Source organism: Onychostruthus taczanowskii, unplaced genomic scaffold, assembly GCF_017590055.1.
Source record: "Onychostruthus taczanowskii isolate IOZ18803 unplaced genomic scaffold, ASM1759005v1 scaffold23, whole genome shotgun sequence".
NCBI classification, from domain to species: domain Eukaryota; kingdom Metazoa; phylum Chordata; class Aves; order Passeriformes; family Passeridae; genus Onychostruthus; species Onychostruthus taczanowskii.
The window spans coordinates 4,012,902-4,031,536 of record NW_024499573.1 but is presented as its reverse complement, the minus strand read 5'-3'; the positions used below and the strand labels follow the sequence as shown (position 1 = coordinate 4,031,536).

General features: G+C 39.7%; 1 protein-coding gene across 4 annotated transcripts in view; it reads left to right on the top strand.

The window, feature by feature from the left end:
* NAMPT (nicotinamide phosphoribosyltransferase) overlaps window positions 1-17,845 on the top strand; it is a 37,861-nt gene extending 20,016 nt beyond the window's left edge. The window contains exons 8-12 of one of the 4 annotated variants that reach the window (XM_041405289.1): window positions 585-704; window positions 3,239-3,256; window positions 5,967-6,107; window positions 6,254-6,388; window positions 16,565-17,845. In XM_041405289.1, the coding sequence (XP_041261223.1) occupies window positions 585-704; window positions 3,239-3,256; window positions 5,967-6,107; window positions 6,254-6,388; window positions 16,565-16,576 (426 nt within the window). In that variant the 3' untranslated portion in view covers window positions 16,577-17,845. Of the gene's footprint in view, window positions 1-584; window positions 705-3,238; window positions 3,257-5,966; window positions 6,108-6,253; window positions 6,389-8,031; window positions 10,933-13,781; window positions 14,576-16,564 lie in introns of those variants that run through there. The other 3 variants (XM_041405288.1, XM_041405285.1, XM_041405287.1) reach the window with 3 other exon arrangements.
* The last annotated feature ends 790 nt before the right edge of the window (window positions 17,846-18,635 follow it).

Here is an 18,635-nt window from a genome sequence, read left to right as displayed (position 1 = left end):
TGAGTAACTGTCAGCACTGTCCAAGAGAGAAGGTAGGGGCAATATTAGTTACATTGGTACTCTATCAAATTAGATTGATACAGATTTAACACTTTTTTTTTGTCCTTTGGGATAAGTGGCATATCACAAGTAGGAACTCTGGTCTTTATCAGAGCTGATAAGCAGATCTCCTAGCTGAAGTGTTTCATTTTGAATATTGGTGGCTTACAAAATTGTAAAAAACTGAAAGCCTCTTCCACCATCTCAAGGGAGGTCAAAAGAAGAGCAGGATCTTCAGCTGACACATTTAATAGCAAAAAGTCACATCGAGCAAAGGGAGAAAGGGTGGAAGTATGGTTCTCATTAGCTCTTGGGTGCAACTTCTTAAAGACCATATTGTCTGGGACTGCTTTAAGGGCTTCCACCACAATGGCTGGCATGCCTTTTTGTGTGTGTGGATAGATTTAGGCATGTTTATGTGGGAATATTTATGGACTTATTTTAATTTTTTTGGAAAAAGCATTTCTCAAATGTGGAAATTGTTTCTTTATTGGAATGGTAGGTTTTTATTTTAATTTTGAACTATCTTCTTTCCCTTCCAATAGGTCTTGGAGATCTTGGGGAAGAGGTTTCCCATTACAGAGAATTCAAAAGGCTATAAGTTGTTGCCACCGTATCTCAGAGTTATTCAAGGGGATGGTGTGGATATCAACACATTGCAAGAGGTAGGAGATCTGTTCATGTGTCAGGGTGACACTGATAAGGTTGATAGTTAATCTGGATTCTGTTACAGCTAGTCAGATGTTGCAGCAGAGACTGCTGACCCCACCCCTTCCCTTCATTCCAGACACTGGCAGTGATATCATAATGCATAAAAAAAATTCATTAATACTCCACAGGAAATTATTAAGATGCATAAAAAATCCTAAAAGGCATTTTCTAATCCCCCTGTTGTAAGCCTTCTCTTTCCAGTGTCTCTCCTTTTGTTTGCTTTCACCATGCTTGTCAAGTCTCATTGAGATCAAAATCTGGCAGTGTTTGGTCATTTCATTGATGTCGAAGGCACACTGCATCCTCACTGTGCTGCAGCAGTAGTAGTAATTAACTGGTTTGGCTCATTAGTTGTGTACCATCTGAAGTGTGCTTGTCCTCACATATTGAAGGTGTAGTTTTGAAGGAGACTTTTTAAAACCTAGAGTAAGGAAAGCAAATTCCTTTATTGAGCAACTAGTGGACTAAGGATTAGTTGAAAAGCCTGAAAATGTGTAAAAGATTAGGCTGTAGTCTGAGTCAAAATTGCAATTTTACCAAGACATAAATGATTCAGTAAATTCTGCACACTTGAAATAAGTCATAAATTCACCACTATTGACTAGAGGTAGATACTAGGTAATGCAATATGGCTATAAAGGTACAGACTGCAGTAACTACAGATGACAAAGGGCATGTGAGAGGAAGAGGATTTGACTTTGTCTGGTTTGTCCTGACTCTTTCATCTTCAGCTGTATTAGAGTTCAGAACCAGAAATAAGTTGAATTAAGATTAATTTTACTTGAATTTATTGACACTTGTCTTAGCTTTCTAGAGCGACACATCTTTAGGTTCTTCTCAACAAAGCTGACTTTTGCTTCTTCTCAAAACTATGAGCAAGGGAGGTATCAGCTTTGGGTTTTAGTTAGTCTGAAGCCATCTGCATGTCTAACGTGGGCACATGATGTGAACCTCAATGACAGAACTCAGATTTGTCACTCAGATCCCTAGAGAGCAGTTAATACTGAGACTGTAATCTGATAGACCAACTGTAGTGCAGTCATGCTCTGCAGTTTTTTCCCCCTTCCAGCAGCCTTTAAAGTAAATTCTATTCTGTTTTTTTGTCCCATGTGGCTCCTTGAGAATGTACAACTATGCTAATATGCTTAACATAACACAGGCATGAGAGGTTAATAGCTGGGAACAGAGTCTAATCATTACATAGCAGGGAAGGACACTGTTAAAGAGAGCAAAACCCACACAGAAGAAAAACATTTCTGGTTGTTCTGAACAATGATCTAACAGGGCTCATGCCTGTGTTAGACAAGTATGTTATGGCTGAGATTTTCATGAGTTGTGAGAGGACAGAAGCTGGGCTATTCTTTCCTGTAAGGAACTCTGGTTGCTTTTTCTAAGTTATTCTGGACAAAATTCAAGGATGTCATATAGCATTGATTCTAATTAAATATTAAAGCAAGTATTTAAAAATCTTTGCACTAGAGTGAAAAATGCTCTGCTCTCCAAGCTCTAAATAGAGCAGTAAAACAATTGCAACAGCTAATGGGAGAGGATGGGAGGCAGAATAAGCAATCCTTTGTTCAGATGATCTGCCTGTTTATATATTTTCCTTATGGAGCTGCAATTGATTGAGATATCTACCTGTAACATGTAATAAAAGAGAGCAGAAGATCCAGTTCCTCAAGGCGTACAGAGCAGGCAGATCACTGCTGCCCAGTGGCATCTTCTCATTTCTTCCTGACTCAAGTCTTGCTGTGCCTCATGTCATTGAACCACTAGTCATTAAAACAGTTTAGACCACACATGTAGCAGCAAACTAACTTAGCCAAAAGGGGACTTTGGGCTAAACCACTTTTGTGGTTTAGTGAATTAAATTGTACCCTAGAAGGGAGCTAATACTCACCAGCACTATGCAGAAGAAAACAGACTTGTTTTGAGCTGGGAGAAATGGGCAGGGAGGAAAGTGACATTTTTCATTTGACAGCAGCAAATTAGGTTGGAGCAAAATGACCATGATTTTGCAGCCTAATTTTAGTTTTATTTAAATATCGTGAATCTCTTAATCCTTTTATGTCAGCAAACCCCAGGTTTCACCATGCTGACTTGTAGAAGATTGGATAATAGCATAACATTAAAAAAATCCCTAAAACAACAACCAAAACCCAAAATAACACACCAAAACTGGGCCAACACAATAATTCATTGTTTTCCAAAAGGTGTTTACATGAATAAATACAAACGTATCACTGTGGCCATCTTTTTTGCCCCTCTTGTAGCCTGTGCAAGATTTTTATTCCAAGTAATCTGTATCAGCTTTCAATTCTAGGCATGAATTATTGTTACAGATCAGATGAAAGGTAATGGGTACAATAGGAAAGTCTAAAATGGGTAATGACCAATAGTCTGATTTAGCTATCCAAAATAGCTGAAACAACAATATAGAAAACAACTCAGAGTATAAACTGGATTTTAAAATTCTTTGTTTTAATAGGGGATGCTGGTAGAACAGGTAAGGAAACTTTTTTGACTTTCTTTGCATTTTCACTTTTAAAAATCATTCCAATCTGCTAACTCCACAATATACTACACTTTCAAAGGATTTTCTTTGAACATTCAATTTCCAGATGTCTTTAAATTTTTATACAAAATAAATCCTCTAATCTGGAGTCACAGTTCATGTATTAATCATGCTCATAATGGTCAGAGGAAGCTGGTGAAAACCTTGACAGCTCAATTGTTCTCCCTGTATAGGTTTGAAAGTATAAAGCAAAAAATTCTTCTGGATTGTTTTCCTTTGGGGGCTGGCTTCAGTTGTTTCAGATCTCTCCCTTTTCTTCTTCCCTATTAGCTCTGCTGTTTGACATCACTCCTCCATACCTAAGGCAGTAATAGTAATGTCTGGGCCTTGGCTGTGGGTCACTGGTGCAGTCAGAGCTGTCTTTCAGCTTGGTCTGGATTTGCCTTCCCCTCCTCACCAGACAAAGATCGGTCTAAGTAAGGATGTCCCTTGAGAGAGTGGAAAGCTAGAAGCCAGTTCTTCACCCAGAGCAAGTGAGTTGTGCCTGTAGCCTGAGATGAACAAACCATCTGTAAATGAGAGCAGGAACACGAGCTGAAAGGGGTTCACCTTTCTTCTCACCCAGGCACAGGGTTGGGCAGCCGTGGCCCAGCTGTGCTGTGCTTGCACCAACATCTGTTAACCTGCAGGTAGCAATGAACACGAAGCCTCAGCATCGCGTGCCGTGGGGTAGGGTGTTGTTTATACCAGGCAGCTGTTACCTTGCAGGTGTGTTCAAGTGAGTTCAGTGTCATTCCTGGCCTTTGCATCTGCACAGTGAGGTGAGCAGAACACAGTGGCTCAGGCTTGGCCAGCAGTTCACAGAGCTCCAGGCTTGCTCAGGGTCTGGACACCACCAGAGGCCATGTGGATTTTACCTGTATTTACTCTTAAAAGACAGCACATATAAGTAGAGTCCATATCCAGACCCAGTTAAATCTCATTTCTTATGGTACTGCTGGGCATTGTTCTCAAGTAGAAGGTGTACAAAATACCATTTCTTACCCTTCCTTTGTCAGCTTTAGTTACTTTTATGTACTTAAAGGAAAATTTAATTAATGTCAATTGTTTATCTTCCCTGAGTACCTCTTTTAATTGCTTCCAGGAGAGTCTAATCACCTAAAAATAAAGATTCCTTTTGCTCTTGGTCACTGAGAGGGTATGATGTCTACTGCTAAAATCCACAGGACTGTCCTGTTTTTAAGGATACAAAGCTTTCAAAGGGTTCTCTTCGGTAGGAGTCATGGTGGTAGAGCTTGAGATTAATTTTGCTTGACTTGCCAAGTGAGGCTGACTGAGTTGGTACCATTGGAATGGAAACTCACTGGTAAGATTTCTCCTGGAGAAATCTGTGACAGGGAATCTGTGTAGTGGGAAGGTGTTGCCAGCATGCCCTGAGAAGGGCATGGACTCTGCTGTCCACGTGTCCTGTTGCCTGGCTCTGTCAGGCATTCAGACTGAGAAGTATCTGTGAAGATAGTCTGCATGTGACTAAGTGCATAAACTAAATACTGGTGTGCTCTTTTGTTTACACTACCAGTTTGTTACAGTCTGAAATTGGAATTGTGTTTTCCATTTTTTTTCTCCCCTCTTGTAGATTCTTATAGCTGCCCCTTAAAAAAGCAGCTTGACATCAGTAGCTCCTGAAACAGTCCTGTTCAGTGTTACTCTGGCATTTCTTCTTGATGCAGGACACTATGATTGCCCAAAATATTACCAGATTTATGACTATGCTGATTTTTGAAATTCTGCATTTTTCCCCATAGATTGTATTTTCCATTCTGCTTCTCGCCTTCCTGTTTTTCTAGATGGATGGTACTTTGCTGTCTCACTCACTCTGGTTTTCTCACCTGCATTTGATAGATGTTAGAAGAGAGTTTGGACTCCTATTCTGGGGCTATAACCATCATTTCAGACTGTCATAAGAGTAACAGGTCAGGGAAACAAATCCTGGCCCTTTATGAGCATGACTAAATGAGCACCCATTACTGCAGGCTAGAGGATGTCACATATGTCAGGGTAGAATCCGAGTGGAGGGAAATGATACAGTAATTTTTGCCCCCACTGTTGGTAGCAGCACAGTTCACATTGATCTGTACCTCCTGGAGAAGGTGGCAATGCAAACTCTGTGAGCAGTTTTGTGTATTTTCATTTCCCATCTTTGTCTAGAGTAAGATCAGCAAGTTCAATGAGATTTCCAATAGAATTACTCTGTTCAAGTCATTGGTCAGAGAGGGTGATAACTTTCTGGAGTTGAGCAGGATGGCTGCATTTTTTCAGGATACAGGCTCTGCTGCCACATCTTTCCATAATTCTGAGAAATTGGAAGGCTCTGAAATACTCCCATGAAGTCTTTTATTTTCTTTAGAGCTCTGTTTCTCTGGGCATTGCCTCACTGTGCCACCCTTGCCAGTTTGGAAGTATATGTGCTGGCCTGGTAATTGTGTTACACAAAAGCTTTCCAGTTCCACGCTGGAGCTGTAAATAAAAGTGCAAACAGTGTCCCAAGTATTGACCAAATTATTACGTGCATCTCCTGGAAACTGAATGTTAGTTGGCTTAATTGTCTGTAAAAGCATCTTGTTAAAGTAGTATAATATTTCTATGGGAAAATGGCATGGCCTAAAAGTATTCTCCATCATAATTTTCTTTTTCTTATTAGATTGTGGAGGGAATGAAGAAGAATAAATGGAGTATTGAGAATATTGCCTTTGGATCTGGTGGAGCTTTGTTGCAGAAACTAACCAGAGACCTCTTAAACTGTTCCTTCAAATGCAGTTACGTGGTGACCAACGGCCTTGGGGTATGTCTCTGTACAACTTGTACCACTCTGCTTTCTGGAGAGGCCTCCCCATTTGAAAACCCCTTTGACATTTCCTCTTACGTTACCGCCATCTGTGTTAGGTCCCACAAAGCCCTTTCCTCCTAAAAAAATCCTCTTCATTTTAGATAAATGTCTTCAAAGATCCTGTAGCCGATCCCAACAAAAGGTCAAAGAAAGGACGGCTGTCGTTGCATAGGACACCTGCTGGAGAGTATGTGACACTGGAGGAAGGCAAGGGAGATCTTGAAGAGTATGGACAGGTATGAATTTTCAAAATCTATTGCATCATTCTTCGTGCAAAAATAGACTGAGAAATAGCAGATTATAACTTAATTTCAGAAGTTATTTCTGATCTCTCATTTTGTTCAACTTCCATCTTATTACTTCAAAAATTACCTCAGTAACAGTAGAACGTTAGAATCACAGTAGAATGTTCAGGCTTTACAATTACAGATCTTTGTCTTTTTTTTGCCTTCAGAAACACGAGAACATTACCACTTTTCCTCAAAACTAAAGTCTCAGTGTTGCAGAATATATACTGGCCAAGTAATTTTGTTTGGCCAATATTGCACAATTTGAGTAGTGACCCCAGGTAGAACAGCTGTAACTTCTTTAGCAAGAGTGTAACTTTAATTACAGCTGTAACTAAAATGTGTTTCTACTTCCCTGCTGAGATTTTTTAAAAATAGTTTCTTCAGGAGTTCGTGCCCTGTACACAGAGTAGTTCCACAGTTTTTAAAGATGCACATATTAACCAGGAATTCAATTTCCCTGTGAATTCTTTACAATTGCAAAATGGAATGCTATTTCCATGAAATAAGCACAAACTGTATGCCAGTCTCAGGCTTTCAATTTGATATGTCTTGTGTTTCAGCGTCCAGCAGTGAATCATTAAACGGCATGTTGAGTCTCTTCCCATATTAAGAGGACTGAAAATAAGTTGTCAAATTGCACTTCTGCTTTTAGAAGTTGAAGGTTTTCTGGTATACAGAAGCTGGTTTTGTGCTACTAGGCAGAGGGTACTTACTAGGCACACTGCTTTACATAACTGTGAGCCTAAAAGTTAGATCTCTGAGCAATTTCAAGATGAAAAAACCTGAGTTACAGACATTGAAGATATTATGCTCTGGACACAAAGACCTTACATAAATTTGAAACTTTTTTCTGTGCACATATTCCTATGCATATGTTCATTATGAACATTCATATGTATGTAGAGAGGGAAGGACCTAATGGTGAGAAATCTCTTCAGCACAAACTGCAAGACTTTGGCTCTGAAATTAGGCAATATGTTGTCCCTTCATTTTTGTCAGGTGAAATTATTCATTAAAATTTTTTGGTCCCAGGAAATTAGAGAGGGTCATTGGTGTGGTTCCAGTTCTGGGACTCCCTGGAAATGACAGAGAAATGTACCCTTCTTTGGGCCCATTTCTCTAAAGCCACAGGTCCTTGCAGTAGGTCACCAAATGCAGGGACTGCTCAGTGTTGCTGCTGTGCTGACTTTTGAAGAAAGATTTTTTTTTTAAATTTTTTTTCCTAGAGGAAAAAAATACTTCATTTAAACCTCTATAATTGAATTGTATTTGGCTGGTTGTGTGTCACCTTTGTTACAAACTGCTCTAGCAAGGTGTATTTAGTGTGTATTTTGCTTTGGCCAGGTGTAGATACCACACTCAGGGGACTGGTCAGCACAAAGCTGCTGTCTGTGCACAGGATGACCCAAACCCTTTCTTCTGTGTAACCACTAGTGAAAGGTGTCAGAAAAAGCTGTAAAGATCTGGTATCTTGGCAGTCTAAAGTTCCAGCCTTTTCAGTTTCCAGCCGTTTCAGTGTGCTTGCTTTGGAGTTTGTGTAAGCTGTGTTTGCCAGATCGCTCTTGCTAAAACAGTGGTGTTTCTTGCAGGATCTGCTTCACACTGTATTTAAGAATGGAAAGGTAACGAAGTCATATTCATTTGATGAAGTAAGACAAAATGCCAGGCTGAAGAACAGTGAATTACAAACGGCATCTCACTAAGCTCCATTCCATGTCTGTGTATGTGTGTGTAACTAGTTCGTACTGCATAGCTACTGGTTTATTGTACAGATTTGTGTGTTTGTGTTTTATGACATTGTAGCCAAATTATTTGTTGGTTTATGGACATACTGCCCTATCTTTTGCCAGTCTTTAGAAGATGAAATCAGGAAATGGTACTTAACTTGTAAAACATATTTAATGCTGAAGTGTGCTTTTTAGGGCCCTTTGCCAGTAGTGATTCAATCTGGTATTGATCTTTTCACAAATGAGACAGAGCTGCGAAACTTTTTTATATATAACAGAATATCACAAAATGGATTTACATAAAATTATCATGATTGCTTTATGTTTATATTTAACTTGTATTTTTGTACAAACAAGATTGTGTAAAATATATTTAAAGTTTCAATAATTAAGTCTTTCCAACTTTTCATAATTTTTATGAGCACAGACTTTCAAGAAAATATTCAGTGGGGGGGAATCCATTGCCTTTTGTCCATTAATCAGCAAATAAAACATGGCCTTAAAAATTTGTTGTGACATTGTTCCATTTGACAACTAAATCAGGACTCGTATCTCCTTAAGATCCCATAGAGTTGCTGACCTCACCATTTCTTGTAGTTGTCTGTATTAGTAAATCTGCATTAAACAAAATTACTGTTCTTTCTAGAAGGTCTAGGTATTACTGGCCTTGCTGGCACAGTAAGGTATGTAAGTGAAATGCCAAATTTGAAAGGATTCTCTACTGCAACTTAACTTGCCAAGTCTATCCCACTTGGTATATGCACCTCAATATTTTAAGAGTAAAGTTTTTAAGAGATCTCCTCTTCCACTATAGAATATATGTGTAAAATACGGAAGCGGTGTATTTTAAAGTAATTACACTTCTGGGTTTATTTTTCATATACTGTAAGTGACACGAATTTAAAGCAAAATACTGGACTGGGTAGTGCACTTTTTTACTTTTTTGTATTTTTTTCATTGATTTGCCTTTTGTCAGACTGGATGTTAAATTGTAAAAATGTTTAACTATTTTTGTTAACAACTTTAATAAAACTATGCTAGCCAAACTCCTACATGAATGGCAGACCTGTTTCCCCTTCTCAGCCCATCCTTTTGGGTTGAGGAGGGGCTTTTATTTTGCAGAGGGTAACTGTAAAACAATGTGTTTGAGAGATACTTTTGAACTGTCTGCACTTGATTGTATTTGCTCTCTGCATATGCTTGCTATAAGTATCTGCTGGAAAATGAAACTGTTGAGGATTTTATTTGAGAAGCTATGTAGTAACCTCTGAAATATTTGATAGTACTGTAGGATGGCTCTCAGTAGAAAAGTACCTCCCTTACTTAAAGACAAAAAACAGCAAGAGCAAACAGTTCCTGTTCTGCTGGTGATCAGCCAATTGCTTAATATAGTGATGTTATTAATGCTTCTAATTAGTAGATGATGTTACTGGAAAATGTTAAAGCCTAAGATAATTTAAGCCTACAAAATTTTATAAAACATGCTTTTAAAGGAAGATTGAAAAGCCATACTTCATTGTTCTTACTCTCTCACCAAAAAGGGCCACATCAAGGCATTCATAATATTTCCAGGGTTTGTGGTTAAGATGTTTATGCCCAGTCTCAATAGTTCTTGTTAATAAAAACCTGTTTTTTCACTTGTAGTGTATGTAATTATACATTTAAGTGATGTATTGTTTCAAGAATAGTGTTTTAGTAAAACTCTAAATGCTGACCTTTGACACTGAGGAACTGCCTTCCCTTAGCTATTAATTATATTGTTTGGTTTTGGCCCGGAAAGATTTTCAATCTGGACTTAGGATCAGTAGCAGGTAAATAGTACAGAGCCTATTTCACTCCTCCACATGTGTACTAGGGAATTTTATGATGTATGGTTTAAAAAACAATAAAGTAAATGCTGCTTTCATTCTGTACCAATAAAAATTTTGATAACTATTGACTACCCATAACTGATATTTTTGTACTTGAGAACTAAGGATATACTGTGGAAGCACTGTTTTCATGTGTACCATGAAATACATTATAATTGTTCAGTATTGTCTAAAACTTTTCAGCTTATTAGTTGGAAACACAAAGCAAATTCTCTACTTGTGCATGTCACTTTCAGAAAGTTGTAACGTCACTCATTTTGTTAAATGTTAATAACTTTAAAAGGGGGGGAAAAAAAGAAAAACACCTGGTGCTATTCTGACCTGAACACTTGTCTCTCTGTGTTTGGCAGTTTGACATTCTGGGCATCAAGGGGTTGACAGAAATTACTGCAGTGCTTGAACCGTACAATATCCTAATTCTTCCACATGAAAGCAAACAGCATGTTTGTTTGCTTTAAATTACTAGATTTGTAGTCATTGATATATTTTAATTATCCCCATTTCATAATATAATACAGTATTTGTATTTAAAAATAGGAATTGGGAATTTTGTGTTTAATACTCTGATTTGTAACCATATTTAGAGTAAGAAATGGATTTTGTAAGACTATTTTTTTTCTTCAGCTGCATGGTTATTAAAAAAAAAAAAGACACTTTTTTGGTACTTTGAAAGATCTGAGGAGAGGACAGAAGAGTACTTAACTGTTTGATTTGCCAAAATCAAAACAAAGCTTAAACAGTTCTTTTCTTATAGGTTTTTACATTCCTTCTTGTTTAGTGAAGAATAAGTATTCCTCACTTAAATCCTCTGTTGAAGTAATTTTAATGTACTTGGCATCAAATACCAGTATGTAATACACATGGAAATAAAGTTTAGTTCTGGCAGTGAAAATCATAGCCATCTGACTGTGTCTGAAAGTTCTGATGTTGGGCATCAGATGTCATCCTGTGCTCCTTGTTGCCAAGCACGGGCCAGAGCAGGGCTGTGCTGGCATTGTGTTCCTTCAGGGAGAGCTGCTCAGCTGCCTTGCAGACAGCTGGGCTTAAATTTACAACCAGCTCAGCTCTAGAGAAGAGAAAGCAAACTGAGCTCTTATTTTCTTGTTTGGGGTGTGTGTGTGTGTGTTTGTGGTTTGGGGATTTGGTTTGAGTTTGGGGGTTTTTTTTCCTCCCTTTTTTTTTGTGTGTGTGTGAGTGCATCTATGCTTCATCATTTTGTCTGTGTTGAAAAGTAAAGCACTTGGTTTTGAGTTTGATATAAGAATTTATCCTTTATATTTGACATAATCCTTTCTCAAATAAAGTTTCATTATTTCAACTTTAAAGTAACTAGAATGCTTGTCTAAAGGCAAATTAACCATCAGTGTTGCATCCTTCAGTTTGCTGCAGCACTGTGAAAAACAGCATCAGCTGTGTAGCAGAGAGTCCTTTGGAGGACAGGATTTTTGGAACTAGAAGTTACACTTCAACTCCTGCATGACTGTAAGTTGCAGCAGTAGGGTGCCAGCAGGAATGTGTCAGTCAGGGTGGGTAAGGCACCTCCTGTGATGCTGTCAGTTTGTTGCTGGTCCCTTCAGCCCTTGCTGTAGGAAGGGGCTCTTACAGCCCACAATAATGCTGGAATTGAAAGGTTCTGTTCCATGATTTGCAGCCAGCACACACAGCCCAAGCGCCAGGCGGGCTCCTCTGCCTCCTTTCCGTGGGGTTAAAACCCAGGAGCTCCGGCACTGCTGCTCTCCTCGCTCCTGTCAGCCTTCCTGCAAGGCAAGTCACTCACCAGCCCCGAGAGGGTGGTGCTGCCTCCCAGGTCACCTGCGGGAAGCAGCAGGGGAATTCCAGGCCTTGGCTGTGCAGAAGGCACGGGACTCACAGGAAGAGCTTTATTTATGTCCTCCAATCCTACTGTAACAATTAAAATTTCATAGCATGCTGACAAAATAGAGCTTGTTGCCTGCTGCTTTCCCTGACTCTGGATTAGTGGGGAAGGTAAGACATGGCTTGGAAGAGAAATCATGGATGATTGAAATCAGGCCTAGATATTACCAGCTCCTGCTCACAGTGCTGATGTTTGTGAAGCTATTGCAGCTCAGCATAGGTAAATTAGACTGCAGGGAAATCCAATATTCTGTGGTGGGAACAGATACTCTCCATACTGGGAACAGTGTCAGGATGAGGACAAACCCCACACAAACCCTTCTGTACTTTTCTTTACTTTGACAATACAGCTGTGACTGTATATATATGTGTGTGTGTTTTATATATATATATATTATATATACATATGTATTATATATTTGTATATTTTATATATATATAAAACATGTATGTATAAAATATATATATAGCTCTGCTGAGCTGCTTGAGGCAGGGACTGTGAGGGTGCATTTGTGTGATGGTAATTGCATTTCTGCCTGGAAATGTTTGGGTTTCCCTGAGTCCCATCAGGGTCTTGTAGGTGCACATCTCCATCAAATTTGTAAACATCTGAGTGAGAGATCATACTCTTAAACCTGATTAATAGGGTTGAAACCTGATGAATTCATCACATAAGATGAATTCTTAGGTGGAGAAGCACATGCCTTCTAAAGTACCAGGTGATAAAGAAATAATGAGATTAAAGATGCTTTGTAAAGTCACGCTTACTAAAATCACAGTTGCCAGCTGTGGATGTTACGTTCTTGGGAGGGTTTTTCCTGTTTCACTTGCAGCACAGCTGATCTTGGTAATGATTTTAAAACACCCTTCAAAGAAAGACATTTGGTTTTAATTACTCCAAAGAGCTGAAAAGCACTTAGCAATAGAGTATTTCCAAAAAGTATTTTCCTGTGGCACCATATTTTGTTGAAAGGTACCCTGATGTCTGGTGTAATGCAATCCAGAGCAATCCAGAAGATACATGAGTGAAGTCAGCAGGATTCTTCTCAAGTAACATATTTTGTTCCATATAATTTCCTTACTAATCTTTGCTTGAGTATTACTAATTGCTTTTTGAACAGAATTTCTAGAATTTTCAAGTTGTGGTGAGGTTTCCTGGTAGGCTTCTCTCCTGCTTGTGGCTGGAGCAGAGGTCTTTTAAGGACAGATAAGGAGCCATCAAGCCTCTAGCAAGGTTTTTACTTCCCTCTTACACGACTCTTCTCACTTCAAGGGCAAAATTATTGTTTACCATTGACAAAAAAAAAAATCAGTGACTTTGGGTTGTATAACTCCTTTTTTTCCCCAGCAGTTTAATTTATATAGAAATCAATCCAAGATATTTCACAGGATCACTAGATAAATTTACAGGAGCATACTCTTAATTTTTAGTATATGTATTTATGCTTCATTGATAACTTGTTAGGTCTGAGGATCTGATTCTTGGTAGTTGATCCAATGCTCATGTCAAGTAAACATACTGCATATAGCCAGGTAATTATAAATTGCTGAAAATGGCTTCAGAATCTTCATATAATTACAGTACATAATAAATTAAAGTGGGTAGATGAAGGATGTATGGAAGGTTCTGAGGGGTGGACATTTTTACTTCTTTGTCATTAATTTTGGTTATTAATGTAGCTGTTTAAAGCTTCCACATCATCTCTTCTAGGAAACTTGTTTTATAGTGTCTGAGTACGTATATAATCAAAATATTAATATAAGTAATACACATGTCAATCAAACTGCATGGACTCTGAACCTTATCTCTTGTAAGGTAAAGGGAAGAACTTCAGCCTCAAGCTTAATTCCCTTTCCTGCAAACAGGAGAAGAAATGAACTGTTTTCTTCAGCCTTTGGGACATGCTTTCCTCAGCTTCCTGGTGAAGAACAAGGCTGGTGTGCTCTTCCCTTTCAAGGAAGTTTTCCCTATTCCAAAAGATGCCACCCTATTTTAAGCATAAGGAATTGCAGCTCGTTGTTGGATGTGTCAGAAGGATGACATACCCCAGCAATTTAAGAGGATAATCTCTGGGTGAAATGGCTTTGGTAGAGGTATGTCTGTAAGTCACAGAAAGGTCAGTCAGAGCATGACAACTAATCTCCCTCTGGTGGGGCTGCCTCCTTGCCATTTCTGTCTCAGCTGAGCAGGTTCAAGTCTATCCTGTAATCTGCTGTGAAAACACTGAGTCTGTTCAACCAAAACAAAGTTTTGCCAGGCCTCTGTGATTACAAAGCAGTGGTCTGTTAATGTGCCCCAGTCTAACCTTAATCCATTTTTCAAGCCTTGTATCTACTTAGAGCAAATGCCAGTGACAAACTCCATAAAGCTCCTGTTCTTCCCCCACACTGTGGCTTTTGTAGTCTCACCTCCAGCACTGCTGCTTGAAGATCATTATTTGTTGTTATTGCTACTGTAAGTCTCCAGAAGAGGAAAAGAATTATTTCACCTCTGCACAAGGTTTTGCAGTTGTTGCACCTTCAAATAAAAGCAAATAGATTCATGCATTAAGATCAGATAAAGGTGACCCTTTGTTACCTTTTGTGTCCAAGTTGTGACCATGAAAATGTTAACAGACATGAATCTGGCAAAAATAAAGTTATGTTCTCTTGAAAACTGGTTTTCGTTTAAAAGCCCTGTGTAGCTATGATATTATAAAAAATCCTTTGCTGGGATTTTTCCTCTCCTGAGAAGCTGAGGAGCCTCAGGAGAGAAATGTAAACAATTACTATCTGCTGCTGTGGAATGCAACAGGTGCATCTTCCATTGGTCCATGTGGATTGTTTTCCATTGATGACCAATCACAGCCACCTGTGCCAAGGCTGTGAGCAGTCACAAGATTTTGTTATTTCTATTCTGTTCTATTCTTGTTGTAGCCTTCTGATCTCTCTGTTCTTTAGTATAGTCTTAATGTAGCATTTTACTATAATATTTAACATAATAAATCAGCCTTCTGAAATGGAGTCAAGCCTCGTGTCTCAACACACGGAGAGTTCGCCGCAACAGCCCTGTACTGAAACATGCATTTAGAACTTTAATAGTAATTAGCAGTGGTGAATACTCAAGCACCTTAGCTTGGTGTCTGCAGGTGCTTCTTGACAGTGCAGTCTCACCCATGTCCCACGTGGGTTATCCACAGGTAATCCCATCAGACAGGGGCTGCGCTGGCACATGGAGTAGCCAGATAAAGTTCTTGAGTTCATGGAGACAACAATCCTGGGTCTTGTGTCTCTGGGAAAGTCCAACACTAGGTGAAAAACCTGTCCCACTGCCATCCCGAACACCAAAGGTGGGTTTGCTGAGCCTAGTTCAGCTCCAGCTCTGGTTGTAGCTGTGCAGACTATTCCCATGGCTGTTTTGTTGGAAGACAGCACTCATGGTTAATCCCTGGTCTGTCTTTCACAGCCCATTGTGGATTAGGCAAGACCTGGGAAGAGTTTCAGTTCTTTCTTCTCTGTTACAACAGAGTCCTGCCCAAAGGCATCTTGAGCCAAGAACCCATCTGGTTATTGAATATGTGGTGTGCTGTAACCCAGCACGAGAGCAGGGAGTGACTTTGGGGGCTGTGGTAGGACTGTAAATAATAATTCCTTCCCAAATCAATTGATGAGACACAAGTGCTGTCACAGGGATGGTTGCTATAGCATCACAGCAAAGACAGGGCAATCGAGGCAAGTCAGATAAGGCCTCTGGTTCTTTCCCAAATGACTTTCTCTATCGACTACTCTCTTAAAACACATGGAATTTGGGAAGTACCACTGCCATCAATCACCCATTTGTTATTTTCCTACAATGGCATAAATCTCTGTGTCACATTCTCTGTCCTTGCGTGGCATTCGAATTGCCAGGGTTTGGTTTGGTTTGGTTTTAGTGCTTCTGCACTTTGTACTGACATTTCTATTGAGCTATTTTTTATAACACCAGGATTTTCTGTTTAAGAGGTAGTAGATGAATCATAACATGTCACTTTATGTGAGGTCAGGATTATTTTCTCCTGTGCACATTGGTTTATGCCAAACTTCATCTCCTATTATAATTTACATTCACAGTGTTTCATAAAGTCCTTTTGCAATTCTTCACAATCAGCTCCCACCTTTATTACTGTGCATGACTCAGCACCTCCAGCAAGCTGTCACCTCCTTACCCCCCCTTCCCTACATTGCTTAACATGTTGAGCAGCAGGAGCTCCAGCACAGATTGCCAAGTGGAGTTTCACTCTCTGAGAAAGCTGAGTAACTTCCTATTATTTTCTTTGATCAATGTTGTGTACATGTAAGGACCTCTCCTCGTGTCTCAAAACTTCTTAGCTTCCTTTAAAACTTTATTATAAATCTTGTTTAATGCCTTTTTTTAATTAAAGTAGATTATATCCACCTATTGACTCCTTCAAAGGACTTCAAAGAAGGTAACTTTCTCTTGCATTTATCAACCAGAATCTCCCTCAGGAGCTTAAATTCCTTCTTTCTACTGTAATTTCTCCCTTAGTCTTACTGTGCCTTTCTCCACAAGATCAGAAGTCCTTTGAAAAATTGGAAAATCCAACTCCAGAGAATTCAGGGAATTTTATGAAGTGGATTCTTGTTCTCATGCTGTCTTTGTCCTTTTGCAGTACAGGGCTTGATGGTGAATGGCACAAGATTCTGCAGTGGGGTACCTTGGGATAAGAAAAGCAGTGAGCCATTGGGACAAATCTGCTCTTCAGGATTGAATTAAAGAGGGACAATTATCAAGGAACAGACCAACTTATGGGAGGCTTCACCTGGTGATGCCTCTCAGGGACTTGCATGAACAGGAAAGCTGGAGGTAATTACAGAGACAGCCCCACCGAGCACTGTGGGCTAGAGGCAAAGATAACCTGGTTTGCACAGTGCTCATCCTTGGACTCTAAAAAAATTCTGTTCAGCAAGGGACTCAGAATTAAACCAGATTCCAGAATACTTCTGAGTGAAGAGCCATTTGTTTTAAAACCACAGGCATCATCTTCATGTTCCAAAAAGACAGATGTATAAACCTGGTCCCCTCTATACTTGAAAAAAGGATGTATTGGAACAAGGAGTTCCAATGTGGGCGCCTCTGTCATGTTTGTTGAGCATCAAGTGAGCACTGGCAGTTGGTGTTTTATATAATACTCATTGTATAGGGGTCACATACACATCTGTACATATGTACAGTTTCTACACACAAAGATGCAAATCTATCTATATATTAATAAACAGATGTTTACAGATATGTATATATTCTAACTATAGAACGAAATATCCATAAATACTAAGGACATTCTATTAGTGATTGTTCATGGGCTGTGATCTTTCATAAACTCTGTGTACCTGGACCATACTTGCTCTGTTTCTTTCTGATAACTTCATTTCCTACACCAAAGGGTTGTGTAAGCAGCCTTTTTAGCCACCAGCTGACTGGCAGTTTAAGCTGAAATGATAATATGTGGTTACTCCCAGCTCTGGTTCTGAATTGTTTCTTGCCAAGACACTGCATGTCTGTCTCTGGTGTTATGTAAGTTGGTATTTGGCTACCTGCCAGTGGATGTCATGGGACTGTGATCAGGCAAGTCAGGTTTGCATAACAATAACCTTTGTCCCTCGTTATTACCCCTGATTTATCAATGAAAGGTTTATGTCATTGTCTAGGTCACCAATGAGCAAACAAATTGTGGTGAAGAGATCCCAGTCCTGTGGCATCGCTGCTAAATGTGGTCTTGCTCATTGGTGACCTGCAATGCTCAATATTTTGAGATCAATGAAAGAACCAGTTTTTAATCCACACAGTTAATTACCTGGTAGTTATATATTATTTGAGTTTGCAAAACGAAATGCAGTGTTGTACTAATGCCTTGGAGGAATCAACATTGCATGATGATGGTTTTCTTTATTCAACAGACCTGGAAAAATAAAATAACAAAATTAAAAACAACATGCCAATTTCATTCCCTTTTTACTACCAGCTAATGGAATGCTCTGAATTGCAATGTTAAGGACAATCTTCTTTCTCCGCTTTGGATCTCCTTCTCCTTTTAGCTTTGAGCAGGACCTGCTGCTGGCCAAATCTTAATTTCTCCTGCAATACCTAATGATGAAAAATAATGTCTTTAGGTAACGAATGTGTTGGGAATATTTGGCTGCAGAAAACACAGCCCCAGAGGAGAAGTGGGGTCTGTGCATTAGCTAGGTAAAGCCACAGGAGAAGCAGGGTGGCCATCACCTGGGGACAGCCCAGGCCTCTTCTGTCAGCCTGACACTGCTCCAGCCAGGGCCTGACACCCCATGGAGGCTCAACAAACCCTCTGGGAGGGGAGCCTGTGCAGGTTTAGAGCAGCTCAAATGCAAATGTGTGCTGTTTTTAGGGATTGCCTGTAGTGCATCAGAACAATAACACACCTCCCAGGGCCTGCCCTGGTTACCTCCCTGGTTCCTCCAGTCCTGCTTACTTGCTCAGGGTCAGGAATGTTCATTTTCTGCAGAAATGCTCAGACACCCACTGCAGCCTCCACGAGCAGTGTCCTGGGGCCTGTGAGATCCCCATGGGGTAACAGAGAGCTCTGCCTGGGTGGTGTCCACCTGTGCAGGACAGACACAAAGCAAAGCAAGGTTGTGCAGACCAAAGGAGTCTACAGGGAGCCAGCTCTGAGAATGCCAGATCCCTCATCTGGCATCTAAGGAAAGCCA